The sequence below is a fragment of the Primulina huaijiensis genome, chromosome 18, assembly GCF_012295235.1.
Source record: "Primulina huaijiensis isolate GDHJ02 chromosome 18, ASM1229523v2, whole genome shotgun sequence".
NCBI lineage: Eukaryota > Viridiplantae > Streptophyta > Magnoliopsida > Lamiales > Gesneriaceae > Primulina > Primulina huaijiensis.
In genome coordinates, this window is record NC_133323.1 from 19,845,450 (window position 1) to 19,863,608 (window position 18,159).

An 18,159-nucleotide genomic window follows, 5' to 3' on the forward strand; every position below is an offset into this window, starting at 1 on the left:
GGGAAAAATGACATATCTCCTTTCTCGAGTGTCCAAATGACGAACCGTTTTTTGCGTTGCAAACTAGACTTGTAGAGGATTGCATCGGTATAAAATTTGTAGCTTATTTATGCTCAAGAAAAAGCAGTTTATTCGTTGAAGGCAGAACATATGTGTTGCAGCAGAAAATGAGCCATGGAGAAAATTGGTTAATTATCCCTCTTCTTTTATAATTTTCATGTTTTGAAGGATGAGAGTTGGTTTTAACTAATATATATATATACGATGATATGTAAGACCAAGGCTCAGTGGATAGGTAATACTGTCACTGATGTCTCCGTCGCCGAGTACCACGGTTATACGTAGATGGATCCATCGGATAGAGCTGATACGAAAGTCACAACTAATGAACTGAATTCAATTAAAGAAAATGAATATGTATATGATGATATGTTGAGACATGTTTTGACACGTATGTTTTATTATGTTTATTTTAAGATCATGAAATATATTTTTATTACAGTACTTTTCATTGTTGCATGTTATGTATATGTACTCGTTATAACGTTACAGGTGTGTTGAATTTTTAGACTCACTAGGTGTGAATGATGCAGGTGAACCTATTGATCAGGAGATTGGAGGTGCCGAAGACTGAGTAGGCAGAGTTGGTTGTGAGCACGCGAACCCGAGGACCGTATTTTCTGCACATCATGTTTATGAGATGGAGTGATTTTGGATATTTTCATACTATGTCTTCTTATTATATTGATTTTTAACAGGATTTTTATACGTTTCATATTTGTTTTATTTTTTAAAAACGTATGCTGATGGTTGACGAATTGTCTACTTTTAAACTGCAGTATTTTTATCTGTTAGTTGAGTACTTTTATTTTAAAATGTGAAATTTTCAGATACTATTGCATACATGCATAAAGATATAATTTTCGAAAATGAGCTTATAAACAAAAAATAATAATTTCTAGTATTATTTTGAGTAGTAGACACTACACTTATCATAGGTAAATTAGGTCCAATAATACTTATTTAATTGAAAAATAAAAGTTTATAAAAATTAGTTTCCAAAAATAATACTTTTGATTAGGGTTGATCAAAATTTTCCATAAACCGCCCGAAGTCATTTTTTTATAAATAACCGCAATAAAAAAAGGAAACCGCCTTGCGGCGCCCACGGTGCGGTTATAATATTAGACCAAAACTGCACCGTCCCTTCATGTACAATTTTATTTTATTTACCTAAGGTTATTATTATTTATTAACAAACACAAGATATTCATTATTCAATAGATTTCTCATTTGTGCCGCCGCCTTCCCTCTTCCAACTCTTTTTCAGAAAAAAATTTCTCCTCTTTCTACCTTGTTGATCTATTTACTACTTCTCTTTATACAAATATTCTTCAGCATGATTTTGTAACCATGAGCAAGAATGAAACTTCAAGCACCCTAGAAGATGAGAAAATGTCAAATACGGTAAATTATAGTTTATATTTCTACTTTTAGTTTTTTCATTTAATTCTTTATTTTAAACTTGATTTTGGATATGTGATTTTGTTTTTTAATTTTGTTTCTCCACGTTTCAGATTTCATCCTTAACCCATTTCGTTTTAAGCTAGGTTTTTTTTTATTTATTCTGTAAATATCAAATTAGTTTTAAATTCATATCCAATAAAATTACCCTGTTTATGTTATGAATGAGAACATATGGAATTTTCACGCTAATTGTGGCATTCAATTCTAACTTAGTCTAGATTCAAGTTGTATTACAACATAGAAATAAGAAGCAAATTAGAATAGTCAAGAATTTCAATGTGAAATGTATTTCTGGGCATCTTGCATGAGGAATAAGTTGCAAATATTTTATAGTAATTTTCCTACTGAAATTGAAAATATTTCAAACAGTAATTTGCACACAAAAATTAAAGATTAAATTTAATTGAATTTGTATATATTTTTTAACAGGAGGATGCGAGAACTTCGAATGAAGTTTCAACTTTGCAAATTCAAGCCCAAACAACGAGTCTAAGTAAGGAGCAAGAGCAAGCTTCAAATATTGATCAATCAGGTGATGTCCCTCCACAGATCAATTCATGTGTCACAGAAGAAGTAGATAAAAACTTTCACAAAAAACCACCTAAAAAAAGAGGAAAGCACAAGCTGTTGATATCGTTACCAAAGAGGGTTCAAATATTAGCTCTGAAATATGGAGTCATTTCACGAGATTAAAAGATAGTAATCCACCGAGAGCCGCATGTAATTATTGTAGTAAAATTTATGCTGCTCATCCAAAATTAAACGGAACAACTAGTATGTGGACACATTTAGAGTCTTCATGCAAGAAGTATCCATACAAATTGGATAAGTCGGAAAAGACTTCGCAAGATTATAAGAATTTGAGTTGAAGTTTTATAAATAAAGGAAAGACCTTAAATGTTCAAGAAATTAGGACAAGTCTTGTAAAAATGATAATCATTGATGAGTTACCTTTTAGAATTGTAGACTGTGAAGGATTTAAATTGTTTTGTGAAGCTATGGAACTAAGATTTGAAGTATCATATAGGCATACTATTGCTAGAGATTGCATGAAACTTTTTCTTGAAAATGAAAAGGATTTTGAAAACCCAAAGAGTATGCTTGACTACTGATACATGGACATCAATACAAAATTTGAATTACATGTGTCTCACTGCCTATTGGATATCTAGTGATTGGAAATTGGAAAAGAGAATAATAAACTTTTGCATCGTTGAGGATCATAAAGGAGAAACAATATAATTGCGAAATCAAATTGAAGAATGCTTGATTCATTGGGGTATTGATAAAGTTTTCATGATTACTGTAGATGATGCTATCTCTAATGATAGAGCAATCAATCACTTGAAAAGGAAATGCAAGTGGAAAGATAGTATCTTGAATAATGATTACATGCATGTAAGGTGTTGTGCTCATATTGTTAATTTGATTGTCAAAGAGGGATTGGAAGAGCAAAATGAGGCAATTATGAGACTTAGAAATGCTGTTAAATATGTCAGATCTTCTCCAGCAAGGCTAAATGCTTTCAAGAAGTGTGTGGAAAAAGAAAAAATTGATTCTAAGAGCCTTGTTTGTTTAGATGTTGAAACACGGTGGAATTCAACTTATATGATGCTTGAGGCTGCTGAGAAATTTGAAAAGGCTTTTGAAAGGTTTGGGGATGAAGATAAAAAATACATGAACTACTTTGATTGTTATGAATTCAATGAAGATGAGAATACGAAGGGGAAAAAAGGAAAAGGGAAGGTAATTGGTCCTCCAATGGAGATTGAGTGGATTATTGCAAGAAACTTTGTTAAGTTTCTGAAAATTTTTTATAATGTAACTTTAAAGTTTTCTGGTTCATCATATATCACTTCAAATTTTTTTTTTTCCGTGAGCTTGCGATTATGCGTGTTGGTTTGTCCAATATGATTAATAAGGGAGATTATCATATGATTTCTATGACAAGTCGAATGAAAGAAAAGCTTAACAAGTATTGGGGAAGTATTGATAAGGTCAATTGGTGGTTGTTTGTTGCTATTGTTTTGGATCCAAGATACAAGTTAAAGTATGTTAATTTTGTCCTCTCAACAATTTATGAGAAAGATGGCTGTTTTGATGTGAAAATGGCGGATAAGGTAGAAGAAATGTTAAATTTGTTGTAGAAGCAGTGTGCAAGCTCAAATTCTCAACAAAGAGGCAAAGATGAAAATACTCAATGCTATAACTATATGATAGAAAATGAAGAATATGACACAAGTGAGCTACTGGAATCTCAATTTGCTAAGCATTTGGAAGAAGAGCAATGTGTTGAGAGTAAATCTGAATTATCAAGATATCTATTTGAACCCTACTATTTTTAGAAAAATTTAAACATATTTAATCATATTAATAAGCATTGAAAATATTTATTGAAAAATATTTATTTTATCTTGGTCGTCTTCGGTCTCCTTTCTCCAGCCTATTATCGAACATTCGGATAAAATCTTCCATTTCCATAAAATCATGTAATTAGACCTTTAATCATATAATATGTATTATGCAAGCATTTAAAATTAATAAAACAACTATGTATTTTAATTCAATTGCATGCATGTGGTTTACGTAGGTTGATTTTTGGACGTTACACATATTTATTTGAGTTCTATCACCCGAGAAGGAGGATTTCGAATATAACCATAGAAGAATATATCATTGGTGCTTATAAAATTCGGAAGGCCTACAACTCTATTAAACCCATTAAAAAAATTAATGTACTATTGAAATTATTTACTGTTTGATTTTTAACAGGGATATTAAAATCGATATTAGATAATTAATTCATATGTTTCACTTGGTAAAGGGAGTACGAATATTTGATAATCCTTGGGTAGTAAACGAGTTGAATTTATGAATATAGACGTCAATGATAATTTAATATAGTGAAGACCAAGTGAAATCGCACCTCTAGATTCTTAATCTCAGTTGTGTGCTGTAATTCATTTTAGTTTATAATTACCAATCAACAATCGATTAAATTTTTTAAGTAAAGTCTGACTATTCAAATTGTGGTAATTAATAAATTATTAACTTGTACTTTATGTGGGAACAATATATGTGCTTAACTGAGTATTAAAACTTGATAATATAAACTTGCAGTTCGCAAATATTACAACAGAAAGGATGGATGTGCGGGGGGGAAAAATCGAAATTGGTTTGCAAATTAAGTAAATGGAAAGTAAAATATTGATATTTATTTAATGTATATGTAGAGAAAGGAGAATGCTTAAAGCTCGTTATTTTTCAAAGTCGACGAGTTAACAAATCCAATGTAATGGCCATAAAGTAACCATTCATGATGGTGAGCAAAAGTGTTGGGAGTGTGATTTAAATAAACAAGAATTGGGCTTGAGTTGCATATTATAGCCAAATTGTCTACGTGACATTTGTTGGGTCCAAAATCTGGAAAACTTAAAAGACAAAAGCCATAGGTGTAAAGTTCATTAGAAGATTCAGTTGGTTTCAGAAGACGTCTGAGCATATGATTGATGAAGTTGAGCCATGATCCACGACCAATGATTATGGAATATGGGGCACATTGCTTGGAAGATGTGAACAAAACATAGATAATCATCATAAGGAAGCACACACAACACATCATCAACAAATCTATACAAAATTCTTTGAAAATTTAGTTCTAGTTTATCAATTTCTTCATTCAAATTCTAGTTGTTTTGGCTTTTAATTCAAGTTCATGTTTCATTTTTTTTGTAAAAAATGTTTAATTATGTTCGATATGGAATAATTAATTTCATGTCTTTTGCGAATTTGATTTTCTTCATTCCATTGTTTAAATTTATAGTTTAATATCATCTAAAACCGATGAAATTATAACTAACAATGATTCGGGGTTCACGTAATTTGTTTTAGAAGTAAGACTATTCATCCAAAACGCCCAATAGAATATTGAGTAGGCCCAGCCATATAGCTAAAACGGACATATGCAAAAGGGCCCAATAGAATCGAGTAGGCCCAGCTCAATAGCTGCTTAAGCTGCGTGGACATCGTATTCATGATTTCTCTTCGCTGCTGCTTTGCTGGAAATCTAGCTGTCCCACGCGCCTCAGCACTACATTCAGCTTCGTTGGCTTCGGTTGCCGGATCCGCCGCATTTTACCGCTCTGTGTTCCTATTCTCTGGATTCAGAGGTCTTAAGATCCGGTCTGCACGCTCTTCGGTGGTGGTTGAGTCCTCTGTGAGACGGCTTTTTTAGGTTAGAATTCTGGTTCTTTTCCTCGCGTATGTGATGCGTTTTGCTGTTATTATGGTATGGATGACGTTTTTCTTCTGGTGTGCATCGGTTGATTTAGTACTACTGAATCTTAGTAGTGTGTGATAAAGTTCAATTGATTGTTATTTTTGATGGTGTAAAAGGGAGAATATGTTTATTTCAATTATGTTAGCAAAATTGATATGCGGTAGTTTAAATTTTTTTATGTCATTTTTGTCAGACGAGAGCTACGGAATTAGAATGCCGGACTGATTTAGTTTGAAGGTTTTGAAGTATGATACTTGTAGCTGTAGGAGCATGGAAATGAAATATCGACAATAAAAAAACTGGTTTGTTTGTTTGAATGCTGCGGATCCACTATACAATCCCATTTGGTTATTGCTATTAACCCGGATCATTCAGTAATTTCAGTAACTTTTTCTCAGCAGGAGCTGCGAGTGATGCGTTATCACTCCTAGCGGTTGTGCTTAGTGAGAATAGTGCTTGGGTGAGTAACATACGCTTGATTTTGATATATCTTATCAATATCACCATTCCGTGCCTCGTCCCCTCTATCACTTATATTGTCCGTTTCTTCTGTCCTTGTGTTCAGTCTGATCTCACTCTGTTGGTTGAATTTTTAGAGAACTGACCAATGACTATACTGGGAAGTGGGAAACTCTAATTCTACAAGTTAAAACAGACAGCAGCCCTTCAATCCCAACCAAATATGGAATCCGAAGCATTCCGACTGTCTTATTCTTCAAGAATGGCATGAAGAAAGATGCTGTCTTTGGTGCAGTTCCAGAGCCAACACTACCTACCTGCATAGAAGGATTTGTGTAAAACTGTAATATTATGAGCGTGCTCTCATTAAAGCAACCTCTTTCATATTTGCTTCTTTTCATTTAACACGCTGCAACAATCGCTGTAATAAACTTGACAACTTCATGCATAGTTGATACACTAAATGCCATGTTTTCTACAATATTATGTTAATTATTAAATTTATTATGTTAATTATTAAATTATTTGTAACTTCAATGTTGCTTTGTTGAGTCTTCCTTGTCAATTCTTATTTTGTATATTACCCTCACCAGTAATGACAATGGATACAGTTCTATGCTTATCAAAGATTACTCTTTTGTATTTTCTCCTAATAATAATTGGCGGTTAAGCATTGAAAGTTTTTTCTTTAGTATTTTCTATGGGCAAAACTATGCTATATTTGATCACATGGCATAACTCTAAGCTATATGTCCCTCTTTCATCTCTTAATATCTTACAACGTTTAGGATGCTGATCTCCGATTCATCACCAACTTCTAGCTCAACTAAGTCTTGGGTTATTCACTGCCTGGCTGCGGGTGCAGCGGTTGCAGTAGGCCTTGGAGCCCTTGCATATCATCGCCAACTAATAAGGTTCCGGAGCCGGGTCATCGGGATTATACCTGCTCGATATGCTTCCACTCGCTTCCAAGGCAAGCCCCTCGTTCAAATCCTTGGCAAGCCCATGATTCAGGTGCCTTTTGGACTGTGCAATTTAATTTTGGTTGCTCATTGTGGATCAATTGATCTGTAATTATTGCCTTTTTCCAGAGAACATGGGAAAGAGCAAAATTGGCAACAAAATTGGATCATGTAGGTAAGAATTGATCGATTTAGCTCTATATCAACCTGTTTAAAGATAAGAATTTTAATTCAGTCAAGTATTTGGATTGTATTATGGGTGACTTGGGGGTTCGTCAATTGACCAGTTGTGGCGACAGATGATGATAATATTGCTGAATGTTGTAGAGGATTTGGTGCTGATGTGGTAATGACCTCTGAATCATGTCGAAATGGTACAAGATTTTGTATTTTCTGCTCTCTCGAGAACACTAGCTTTGGTTATAGATTTGATTTATCAAGTTACAATTGGAAATGCATAGGCACTGAACGTTGTAATGAAGCGCTCCAAAAGATTGGAAAGAAGTATGACGTTGTTGTCAATATTCAAGGAGACGAACCACTCATAGATCCTGAAATAATAGATGGCATCGTCAAGGCCCTGCAGGTAATAATGCAAACTTCACTAGCAATCTCTCTTTTATAATGAGATGTTCAAACTGCAAAGAACACTGTGTTCCTTTTCATGTTCGGAGTTGAATCTCTTTATACGAAAATATTTACTACCCCCACGAGATCGAATTTCAAAGGAGTTACCGAAGCATTATGGAGTTTGGTGTTATGTAGATGAGCTACAAATGGGTGGGGTTTGATTTAAAATTTTCAAGTGAAATTGTTGACTTCAAATGTTTTAGAATGAATTCATTGGTTAGATATCTTCCGAAGTTAGATGTTTATGTACTGTGTACCATGGTACCAAGCTAATATTTTCAGGGCATGTGGCCAATGATTGTTTCCACACTACGAATATTTTCACTCTCATCCTATCTTTAACTCTTAGCTTTGAAACTTTTGAAGATTACATTTTTAAGTTAAAAAAGTGTTGGGATCTATGAAAAATTAGTATTTGACCCGTTTTCATGGGACTTTGCCGGTCATTCATAAGTTGTGGTCCATGTAGGCTGCCCCAGATGCGGTCTTCAGCACTGCAGTTACTTCTTTGAAACCTGAAGATGCATTTGATCCAAATCGTGTCAAATGTGTTGTAGATAATTGCGGCTATGCAATATATTTCTCACGAGGACTTGTACCATTTAACAAGTTGGTTCTTCTAGGACTCTCATCCTCTATGCATTATTATATCTCACAGGTGACATGGGAAAAGTGGATTGTGATTTACCTAATTTATTGCAGGTCTGGAAAAGTTAACCCTCGATTTCCATATTTGCTTCATCTGGGGATTCAGGTATCAAAATTGTATCATTATGCTGCATATATATCGATGTCTTCATGTATTCGATACAAAACAGATTATAAGATGCTATGGTGTTGATATTTGTTCAGAGCTTTGATGCAAAATTTCTCAAGATATATCCCGAGCTGCCTCCAACTCCACTTCAACTGGAAGAAGATCTTGAGCAGCTGAAGGTCCTTGAAAATGGATACAAAATGAAGGTGCCATACGACTTTTTACCCCTGTCACCCTTCTAGATTCTTAATTTACAACAGGTAAATCTATTTACTAGGTGCATAGTCATGTCACTTTTTCTTGATGCACAGGTGATAAAAGTCGACCACGAATCTCACGGTGTTGATGTCCCGGAAGATGTGGAGAAAATAGAGCATTACATGCGAGAAAGAAACCTGCCTTAGCTGCATAATCGCGTACAAATCAAACGTGTCCTTATGGTTACACCTGTAGCCTTCATGGCCTCATTTTTGTATGCTTTTCAACTGAGTGGCTTGGCTTCTCTCTTTTTATTTTTTTGGCTAAAAAATGTTTAAATTAATAAAACCATAAAATATATACTCACTGGGCATATCTTATCCGTGTCATTTTATGGCACTAGACGTATCGATAGAAACTTTATATTCACGTTAGGTCCAAGTAAAAACATTGAGATTGTGGGCACTTGCTCTTTGTTGATATCATGATATGGAATTCCATTTCTATGGCACAACAATTTTTTGGAAATATAGATTTAAATCGAAAAGAATATGAAAGAAAAATACCAAGCGATTTAACTATTTTTTTATGGATTGAAAAAACTCAATTAAAATGAATATTCTTCTTTTGTATTTTCTATTTTTTTGAATAATATTTTATATAATTTTTTCACGTCGTTCACTACACTTTTTTATATAAAAAATATTATTTAAAAAATAAATAAATTTATAATGAATTTAGAAAACATATATTTATTTTGAACCATAGATGTTTTTCATGTCAAGCCATACTGTTGAAACGTTTCATTTTGTGTTTTGTTTTTAACGAATTTACCTAAGCGTGCAGAAAGTTAAAACTGATCAGGCTTCGAATTGATCAGTTATCGAGCCAAAATTGAAGCTATCGAGACGCAAACTGAAAGTGCCAACTGATTGTCCAAACTGAACCAGTTCAACTGAATATCGAAGACCTTCAGAAGCCCGGTCAGCTGATAAAGAATTCAACTGATGAAGAGTTCAGCTGACCAGTTCAACTGACGAGCCAACTGATTTGACCATGCCAGTTTAGCTGATCAGTTCACAGCTTCAGTCAGGAGCCAAGCAGAACAAGACAAGCTTATTTAAGTGGAATCCAGCTTTGCAAAAAGGGTATAAAAGAAATTTTCCGATCAAAGAACAATAATGACTGTTTTTTGCAGCAGAGCTTAAAGTCAAGACGTTCCAGAATGGCTGTCAGAAAGTACAAGACACAAATTTCGAGGAGCGGATTTAAACTGCAACGAACATATTTGACGAGTCTTGATGTACGGTTACATTGCCTCTATATATACAAGATCAAAACCATCAACAAAGAAATGTGAAAAAACAAAAGAGATGCTCAACTCATATCAGCTTGCAAGAAGCAACTAGCCTAGTTTTGAGAGAACACTTCATAATGTTATCAACTTAGATTAGAAGCACAATTCTCTCAGTGTGTGAGAACACTTTCTTGTTCTACTCATAGATCAGTTCTCACACACGCACACACAATCACTCACATATACACAAAAAATTGAGCTTATTGAATAGCTGAGTGAGTCTTGTACAAAGACATTAAACTTGTGTATGTAGTATTTGCATATGAGACATTAAATAATATGCTGATTGTAATGTGCTGCCAAAAATCTTGAGTGCTAGGAGTTCAATTAGGCAGTAGTGTAAGTTCTAAGCTGATGGGTTTGTACAAAGAGTTGTATAAATCAAAGTCTTCTAGTTGATCCTTCCCAAGGTGGAAGAAGGGGTGACATAGGAGCAGTTGAAGTCTTCGAACATCCATAAACATATCTTGTGTTCTTAACTGTTTAACTATTGTTTTAAAACTGATTTGATTAGTTCAGCTGATATCAGTTCAGTTCCTCCCATAGCTGAACTGATACAAGCTCGAAGTGATCCCCTTATTTCAGTTATTCAGTTTACACAAGCTAAAAGCGTTTAAACGGTTCAGTTTTCTCAACGAATTATTATTTCAAGTATTTTGGTTTAAAACCAAACTCAATTTAATTCATCGGTGTTTATATTCTTAGAACACAAGCTATTGCAGCTCATTGAGTGTATTGCTTTTGAAACACCCTTGCTGGTGTCAAAACCGATCCATTACATACTAATGAGTAATCTTTTAATTTGAATTGTATAGTGTGGAGTATATGCTTGAATTATTTTGATAATGAAATTTATATTTACCAGATTTAAAAAAAATCATTGAGATTGTTTGAAATCCATACAATAGCTTAGGCAGGCGCAAATTGGAAAAAGAGTGAAGAAGTTTAATAGTTACACTTCATTTACACAAACAATAGGCACTTTCTTAGATAAAAATAGCTACAAGCTTAAATTATTGTTAGGCTATTAAATATTCAAAAATCTCATATATTTATAAATTGGTGAATAATAAAATGTCAACAAATTTAAAAATTGGCAAAAAGTCCAAGTAAATAAATAATAAAAATAACAATAATTTAATAGTTTTTAATGAATGAGTTAAATAATAGATACGACATTTGAGAGTTTAATAGTCTTACGTAATTACATGTTACTTCATTTCTAGAGTTTAATAGTCTTACGTAATTACATGTTACTTCATTTCTTTACCATAAAAATTATTTTATTATCTATATTAATTCTGAGAATTAAATCAATTTATAGAAACTTGATAATGATCGCAATATATATTTTTTTTTCATGTTTAGTGTTACCTCATATAGATACAAGTAAAAATAAAATTTTAGATTGAGTAAAATTTTAGATTTGCCACCTTTATCTTAAATTAACTACATTAATATTTGGGGATTAGAAGAGAACAAGCAATTAAATAAGACTATAACTATTCAATTCAACTTTTAAAAAATATGACTTTAAATGAAAGCAATAAAATGTAAATATTTAAAATTAAAGTGATATTTCTAACTCCAAATTTCAAGTTTGCTTCATATTTAACTGGTATTAATTGTATTTTTATCCTAACTAATGTATTTAATTTATACAATTTTAATGGACAATACACATGCATTTTGCTGGTAAAATCAAAAGACTTATTTCATCTAGTGTAGAAGACATTTCTTTTGAAATTGAGCAGTCCTCTCGAACTAATGTACTCATTAGATAAATTAAGCCTAAAATCTTGCTAAAAATCCATCAAATGCCCGAAATCCTGCTCTTTCATCACTATACAGAGTTAAACTAGTACAACATTTCAAAAACCATCCTGTTTTCCTGTCTGATTTAGAAATGGGATAAAATTAGCTCAACAATATCAAATAAAGCTTGCCTCGGTCAGACCGAGCAATCGATCCAATGTTTTGAGACGAAAACCCCCGGCCATCTCCAAGATTCGTGTGAGTAAAACGAAATATTAGAACATAATCATACGATTACTTTCATGTCGTCACTTTTCATGCCTGATCCGAGGAACTGCAACTGCAACTAACAGAATCACTCCCATGTTAACCTAAACCAGATTTAGTCCCAGAGACAGGTCTTAGCATTGGGTGACCAAGAGAAGATGGAGAACCCGATGAAGGGTTAAATGCACTAGAGTTTGATGAAGATGGATGTAAAGATGAAAGGGGCGGCCTTGGTCCCAGCGCATATGCACCTTGTTCCCCGAGTGGCATACGAGGGTGGATAGGTTGGTTATTGCTGTACCCAGAAATGAATGGTTGCTGTGATCCTGGTTGTCTGTTATTTCCTGTGGCATTGTCGTTCAAATTGGTAGCACCTACACCAGGTAAAGCAGTTGGTCGAGATGGTACACCAGATCCGAACTGAGCCGACATCATGAGGGCCCGTTCTGCTGATATCCTCTGCCTTGCCCGTTCCATCTGTTCACATTCCCTCATGAGCATGGTCTCTACCTCTGCAAACTGCTTCAGTTTCAGCTCTAATCTCTTCAACTGAGAGCACAAATTCGTCAAATTTTCAATTGCAATATCAAGTGCTAACGTTTAAAAATACACTTTAACACCAGTGAACACAAAATATCACCATCATTGTGAAGCATCAGCAGCTTAACTACCTTCTCGATACAAGAAAATATGGATAGGAACACAAGTATATGAGACCCTGGCTTCAGTGTATCGTACTTCTCTATCCACCAATTCATCTACTTAATTCTATATTTCAATGCTACAAAGAACATATGGGACATAAAAGCTGTATGGCAATGACGTATCCCAAACCACTCAAATCCTTGATTATTTTTCTAAAAAGACAAAACAAAGAAAGAGAAAAGATAGAGAACTGTGAAGAATGAAGACATAATAATAATTCAGTGGGGAATTTCACAAGAACGGACCAATTTTGGACTAGGCAACAGAATAGCACACAAAGTTTTGGGATCCTAACCTGTTTATTTTCCTCAAATTAACGGTGAACGGAAGACATCAATAAAATCATTTAAGATATTTAAGCTATTTAGTTGCTAGTGAATTGTGTCAAAGATAATAATCAATAAAGGAAGGAAAGAGTGGCTTTATGTGAGAAATAGATGGGCATGGCATAGCGATTAGCCGATATTAGATGATACGATTTTGTGTTATAGGTTTGAAATTTCTGCAATAGAGTAAACACTAGTTTCAGTAGATTTGTCGAGATTGGTGTTGTTTAGGACTTAGGAGTACTAAAAGACAGAGAGAAGATACAACTGAAAAATGTTTCAGCTACAATCAAAATTTATTATAATTTTTGCAAGATTTTCAATAGAAAAATTGCAGCTTCTATCTGTAGAATAACATCATCATAAAGCAATAAAAGCATCTTCAGTTCCCAGATAACATGAAATGTTCAGGTTTTCATAAGTACTAGCATCCATGAATCATTACCACAAGTTCAAGGGAGAAGACACTATCTACAGTTCAGTCCGTCCAAAAGTGAACCAGGCTAGTACCTGATGGTTTATAATATTAGCGGATAACCTTTGGATTTCACGCTCTTCGTGATCAGCGAAAAGTTTGGCCTTTAAAGCGGCAGCAGTAAGACCGTATTTTGCAGCAGTTCTCACCCTTTCAGCAGATAACGGAACAGCTTCAGCATCATGTTCGCTCCAAGGACCTTCAGGGAATGTCGTTCAGAAATATCATACAAGGAAATCAGAATAAAGCCAAACAAAAGCAACAACATACCTTTCTTACTGCTATTCGTCATTTCTTCATGAGGGCTCCCATCCTTGCTTCCATCCTTGGATAATTCAAGCAAGGACGCATGAGCACATGCAGCAGCTACTCTTGGCCCCAGTGTAGAGGCCAGGAAGGCAACCTAAGACCATCAATTGATACATCATGTGGGAAGTGAAAATACCACAAGAACATGGAGTGAGAGAGTTGATACCCGAAAAATAGAAATGGAACTTAAAATGAGCAGAAACAAGGGCAGAAAGAATTGAAACATTTGAGGCATTTCACAGAATGTCTACATCTTAGGAAAGAAACAGAAAAAGATATTACAATTTATAAACAAAAGGAAACAAGTAGGAGGACACAGTCCACATCCATTTATAAAGCAGGACTCGAGTGGTCTCTTTGGTCTAACATTTTTTGCTTTTCCCAAAATAACCCACATTCTCTGTAACTTCAATTCTATTTTAAATAAGAGATGTATGTTAAAAATTTTGAATTTATCTAAATAACAAATCGTTTTCTTTTACATTTCATTTTATTTATTTTAATAGCTTCCATAATTATTTGATATATTTAAATTTCTTCCTGACCAAATCATTCCATGTTCATATTGTAGCAGGACTATAAATAAAGTTGGCAAACAGAATAGAAAGACGTGAAGTACATTTGCCGGGCGGGATTGAAAAAAAATCATATATGGAAAAATAGAAGAAATGAGGAGAGACAGAAGACACAAACAGGATAGCTACACCGAAATCACACAAGTATAAGTTAAAAACCAACCAAGTTCATCACTGGATTCCCAGAATTTGTAAACAGGAATTTGCTTTCAGAATCACACATTCGCGAGTCGAATCCTATACCACAAATGAAATGAATGACATATCAAACCTCCTCAAAATTCATAAAGAAAACCATTTGAATAACACAACACACCATTGGAATTTGGTACTGATTTTCCAATATCATCACCATTGCACATATTTGATGAACCAGAAGTTGTTGGGAGATCGATATTGTCAAGAGGAGCGGAATCTAGAGGAAGTCGCACGAAATGAAGGAGGCACTGATCTTTTGACTTTGAACCAACATGATCCGCGATTTTACTCCAGTTTTCTTCGTACAGCTGCATTCCCTCGAGCAGCAGTAATGTTTCCTGGTCACTCCAGCTATCCCCATCCACATCCCTGAAATATTTCATGAAACTGATTTTCATAAAATCCAGGCTGGAGTGACCAGTAACAAATCGTCCCTCAAGATAGCAATCCACACACAACAGCACATCAGCCTGTCGAGAATAATAGTTAACTACAAAAACCAAATAGCATTAATATAAACCATCAATCTTTCAGACATGCCTATAGAATGTTTGATCGATGCAACAGGAGGCGGCAAGTATTATAATTCATGGATTGGCAAGAAGCTACAACATAAAGTAACACAAGAAAGTTCCAAACTGCCAAAACTTATTCAATGTCACAATGTATTTACACAACATATTAGCGAAAACAATAAAAGACAAACAAAAAAAATTAGGAACGAGGCTAAAGAAGCAAATATATGTTGTTTACCACTTTCTGTGACTGATAGTACGCAGTAGAAATAGAACGAGAACAGTAGTTGCATTGATGCTCGGACAATTGCTCTCGGACGGAACTTTCCAAGTCAGCTTCCTCATCACACTGATGTGCAAGTTCTGGATAGACATCAGTTGCCTTGAGCCTACACCTGGGCTTGTCAAATTGGATCAGACTATCGATAGAATTCAAAGCATCCGAAGGCACACGAAGTTCACCATTTGATTCCTCACATAAGTATGTCTCATCCTTTGGAGCCTCATGCTTAAGAGGTGTTGCACAATAGTTGATTATCCCCCAATGAACAAGAAACCGAAAAATTCGATTCATATCGTCAGTATCAAATCCAGTTGCTAGTCCCTGACAATCAGCAACAGATAGGTGCTTTTCCGGGTTCTCCATATACTTGGCTACTATAAAGTTGCGACCCTCCATGTACCTCTCTGGAGTATGTTCTGCTGACCTACCAGAGAAAAAAAGTGGCACCACTTGTCGCTCCAATCGATGTACTGAATTTGGGGAAAACCAATCTGCTTGTAAGAAGAATCAAAACAAAAGATTTCACTACATCTGCAATCCAATTTCAGGAAACCCAGTTTTGAAAAATTGTAATTAAATGGCCTCAAGGGTCAACATGAAGAAATGAAAGGCAAAAAAATGATCTAAAGTGAGAAATCCATCAAAAAATGAGTGAAAGCAAGAGACAGGAAACCACGTAGGTATGGGTTTATCCACTATTATCATTCCAAAACAAGTTCATAATCCGCAAATTTTGGAGATATTATAAAGCTTGCAGTTTGCAACTAAAATTAGATATTACAAAATAACCTAACTTAAAGGATGAAGAAGAACGAACCAATCACTCTAGAATTGGCTATTAATGGGGTAAAATCATGATATCTCAAATATAAGACCAGAATTAATTCATTTATTTTCTTGAAATGTATCCACTATGTACTTCAGAATGTACTAAAAATTACCCTAATTTCCTGTTTTTATAGAGCTGTTTGAGCGAACATCTTTATTTAATTATCCAAACCCATGAAGTAGCGTACATTCACTTTGTTCCAAGAAATGAATTATGCAAAACTGAAATTCCAAAAAATGAGATACAAGACCATTAGAGAAGATAAATTATTTACCTGCATGCGCAGGAACAACATGTACACGACATGCACTCCCAAGCCTTTTAGTAACCCCACGAGCAGGAATTACCTTAGGTGGCTGGACCACGTAAGATCCAACACCACTCCCACTTGCAGTATCCTCGAATGAAGCCCCTGATAAAGCTGAACTATCACGGGGTACGGCAGACAGCGCCAGCAGCTGCCCATATGATACATTCTCCAACATAGCCACACCACTGTGCCCCTGATCCCTGCTATCGCCATTCCTTGCAGCCCTCTCTGCTTCCACAATTCCGAAAACTGATGAATGTGGTCTATTAACCAATCTCTTGATCGCAACTGGGAAATCACAAATTTTCAATCCACCTTCCATCAAATTTTCACTCTCTCTTTCTCGTGACATCTGGGTAACCCTATCTGAGTTCTGATTGTGAGGATCATCTTCAGTTTCAAGGTGGTTTTGAGGTGGGTCCAGATCGGGGTCTTCATCGTCCTCATTGTCCTCAAATGCTTCATCCTTCTCGGGTTCCTTTAGCTTAGATTTTCGTGCAGCTGGGTGTTCTCTTTTCCTCTTCCTCCACCTCGATCTTCCCTCTTAACAACCACAAAGAATCAAACCGAAATTTAGCCTTCCACAATTTAATGTCACATACAACTCTGAAAACAAGCATAACCGTATAAATCAAAGCCTTTCACTTCAAATTCACATTTCTTCATCTAAGCTAACAAAAGTTTACACATAAAAAATCAGTAAATCTCAAATTCCCCAAATAAGTCCGAATGATCACAATCGATCAACACAACTAAACACCCTAGCTTCAAATTCACAAAGGGTCTCTCACCCTCAGGCTTTCAACAAAAACAAAAACTAAAGAAATCCCAGCAAATTCCACACACAAGCGGAACAAAGCAAACACTCTCACACATCAAACCAAACCACCGTACGCACAGGTCTAGCTCAGTTCCACAAACCCACATACAAATTACAGCAAAAACAACAAAGATCCGTTAATCCCGAGTTTAATTCGACAAAAAAAGAAACAAACACACAACTATAAAAGGAAAAAATTTTGAAGTCACCTGAGGTGGAAGCTGGCATTGCTGAGGGAAAATCAAAAAGGGAATTTAGGTATTTGGAAGGCGCGAGGGTTTAAGGGATGGGCAAAATTCTTGGTGGGGTCTGTGTGATTGATGAGGTGGAGAGTTGAGCATGGAGATTTTGGAGAGTGAAGTGTGTGTGTGGGTGCGTGAAAGAGAGAGGAGGAAGAGGGGGGATGCTGTGTACTTTGGGGGACTGCAGCTTCTTAGGGAAATTTTACAGCTGGATTGCAATTAACTCAATTTCTTGGACTGAACTGAAATTTCCAAGGCCCCTAAACTTTGGTGAATTTACATTTCTGCCTCTATAGTTTGTAAGATCTACAATCATCATATAAAAATTACATATATTTTTTAAAAAAAATCAAATATGTCGTTTTCTTTTGTAATTCAACT

The 18,159-nt window shown here is 34.9% G+C and overlaps 3 protein-coding genes across 6 annotated transcripts; 2 read left to right on the forward strand and 1 right to left on the reverse strand.

The window, feature by feature from the left end:
- The first annotated feature begins 1,274 nt into the window (after positions 1–1,274).
- Positions 1,275–3,850, forward strand: LOC140964089 (uncharacterized). Its single transcript, XM_073423614.1, has 3 exons — positions 1,275–1,467; positions 1,957–2,059; positions 3,107–3,850. The coding sequence occupies exons 1-3, from the start codon at positions 1,414–1,416 to the stop codon at positions 3,439–3,441; spliced, it is 492 nt and encodes a 163-aa protein (XP_073279715.1). The 5' UTR covers positions 1,275–1,413; the 3' UTR covers positions 3,442–3,850.
- Positions 3,851–5,586: 1,736 nt separating this feature from the next.
- LOC140965220 (3-deoxy-manno-octulosonate cytidylyltransferase, mitochondrial-like) lies at positions 5,587–9,241 on the forward strand. Of its 4 annotated transcripts, none has more exons than XM_073425350.1 (11): positions 5,587–5,761; positions 6,208–6,266; positions 6,403–6,593; positions 7,053–7,279; positions 7,357–7,402; positions 7,515–7,601; positions 7,689–7,813; positions 8,327–8,466; positions 8,560–8,611; positions 8,710–8,820; positions 8,926–9,241. In XM_073425350.1, the coding sequence occupies exons 3-11, from the start codon at positions 6,533–6,535 to the stop codon at positions 9,016–9,018; spliced, it is 942 nt and encodes a 313-aa protein (XP_073281451.1). In that variant the 5' UTR covers positions 5,587–5,761; positions 6,208–6,266; positions 6,403–6,532; the 3' UTR covers positions 9,019–9,241. The 4 variants fall into 4 exon arrangements, with proteins under 4 accessions (XP_073281451.1, XP_073281450.1, XP_073281453.1 ...); XM_073425349.1 differs by having other exon boundaries at positions 5,600–5,761; positions 6,205–6,266; XM_073425352.1 differs by lacking the exons at positions 6,208–6,266; positions 6,403–6,593 and having other exon boundaries at positions 5,611–5,761; positions 7,054–7,279.
- Positions 9,242–11,957: 2,716 nt separating this feature from the next.
- On the reverse strand, positions 11,958–17,957 carry LOC140964317 (SWI/SNF complex subunit SWI3C-like). The gene is made up of 8 exons (XM_073423985.1): positions 17,746–17,957; positions 16,681–17,259; positions 15,533–16,068; positions 14,898–15,249; positions 14,745–14,818; positions 13,968–14,100; positions 13,733–13,896; positions 11,958–12,740 (listed from the first exon to the last, which is right to left on the reverse strand). The coding sequence occupies exons 1-8, from the start codon at positions 17,762–17,764 to the stop codon at positions 12,291–12,293; spliced, it is 2,307 nt and encodes a 768-aa protein (XP_073280086.1). The 5' UTR covers positions 17,765–17,957; the 3' UTR covers positions 11,958–12,290.
- Positions 17,958–18,159: the final 202 nt, after the last annotated feature.

Bases quoted from the DNA above. Each gene is read 5' to 3' on its own strand.
- LOC140964089 (XM_073423614.1), top strand. From the start codon at position 1,414: ATGAGCAAGAATGAAACTTCAAGCACCCTAGAAGATGAGAAAATGTCA. The intron at 1,468-1,956 runs GTAAATTATAGT...ATTTTTTAACAG, and splicing joins ATGAGAAAATGTCAAATACG to GAGGATGCGAGAACTTCGAA. The intron at 2,060-3,106 runs GTGATGTCCCTC...TTGTTTGTTTAG, and splicing joins TTCAAATATTGATCAATCAG to ATGTTGAAACACGGTGGAAT.
- LOC140964317 (XM_073423985.1), bottom strand. The intron at 15,250-15,532 runs GTAAACAACATA...TATTCTCGACAG, and splicing joins ACTATCAGTCACAGAAAGTG to GCTGATGTGCTGTTGTGTGT. The intron at 14,819-14,897 runs GTGTGTTGTGTT...TTTGTGGTATAG, and splicing joins ATCAGTACCAAATTCCAATG to GATTCGACTCGCGAATGTGT.
- LOC140965220 (XM_073425350.1), top strand. From the start codon at position 6,533: ATGAAGAAAGATGCTGTCTTTGGTGCAGTTCCAGAGCCAACACTACCT. The intron at 7,403-7,514 runs GTAAGAATTGAT...TCAATTGACCAG, and splicing joins AACAAAATTGGATCATGTAG to TTGTGGCGACAGATGATGAT. The intron at 8,467-8,559 runs GTTGGTTCTTCT...AATTTATTGCAG, and splicing joins GGACTTGTACCATTTAACAA to GTCTGGAAAAGTTAACCCTC.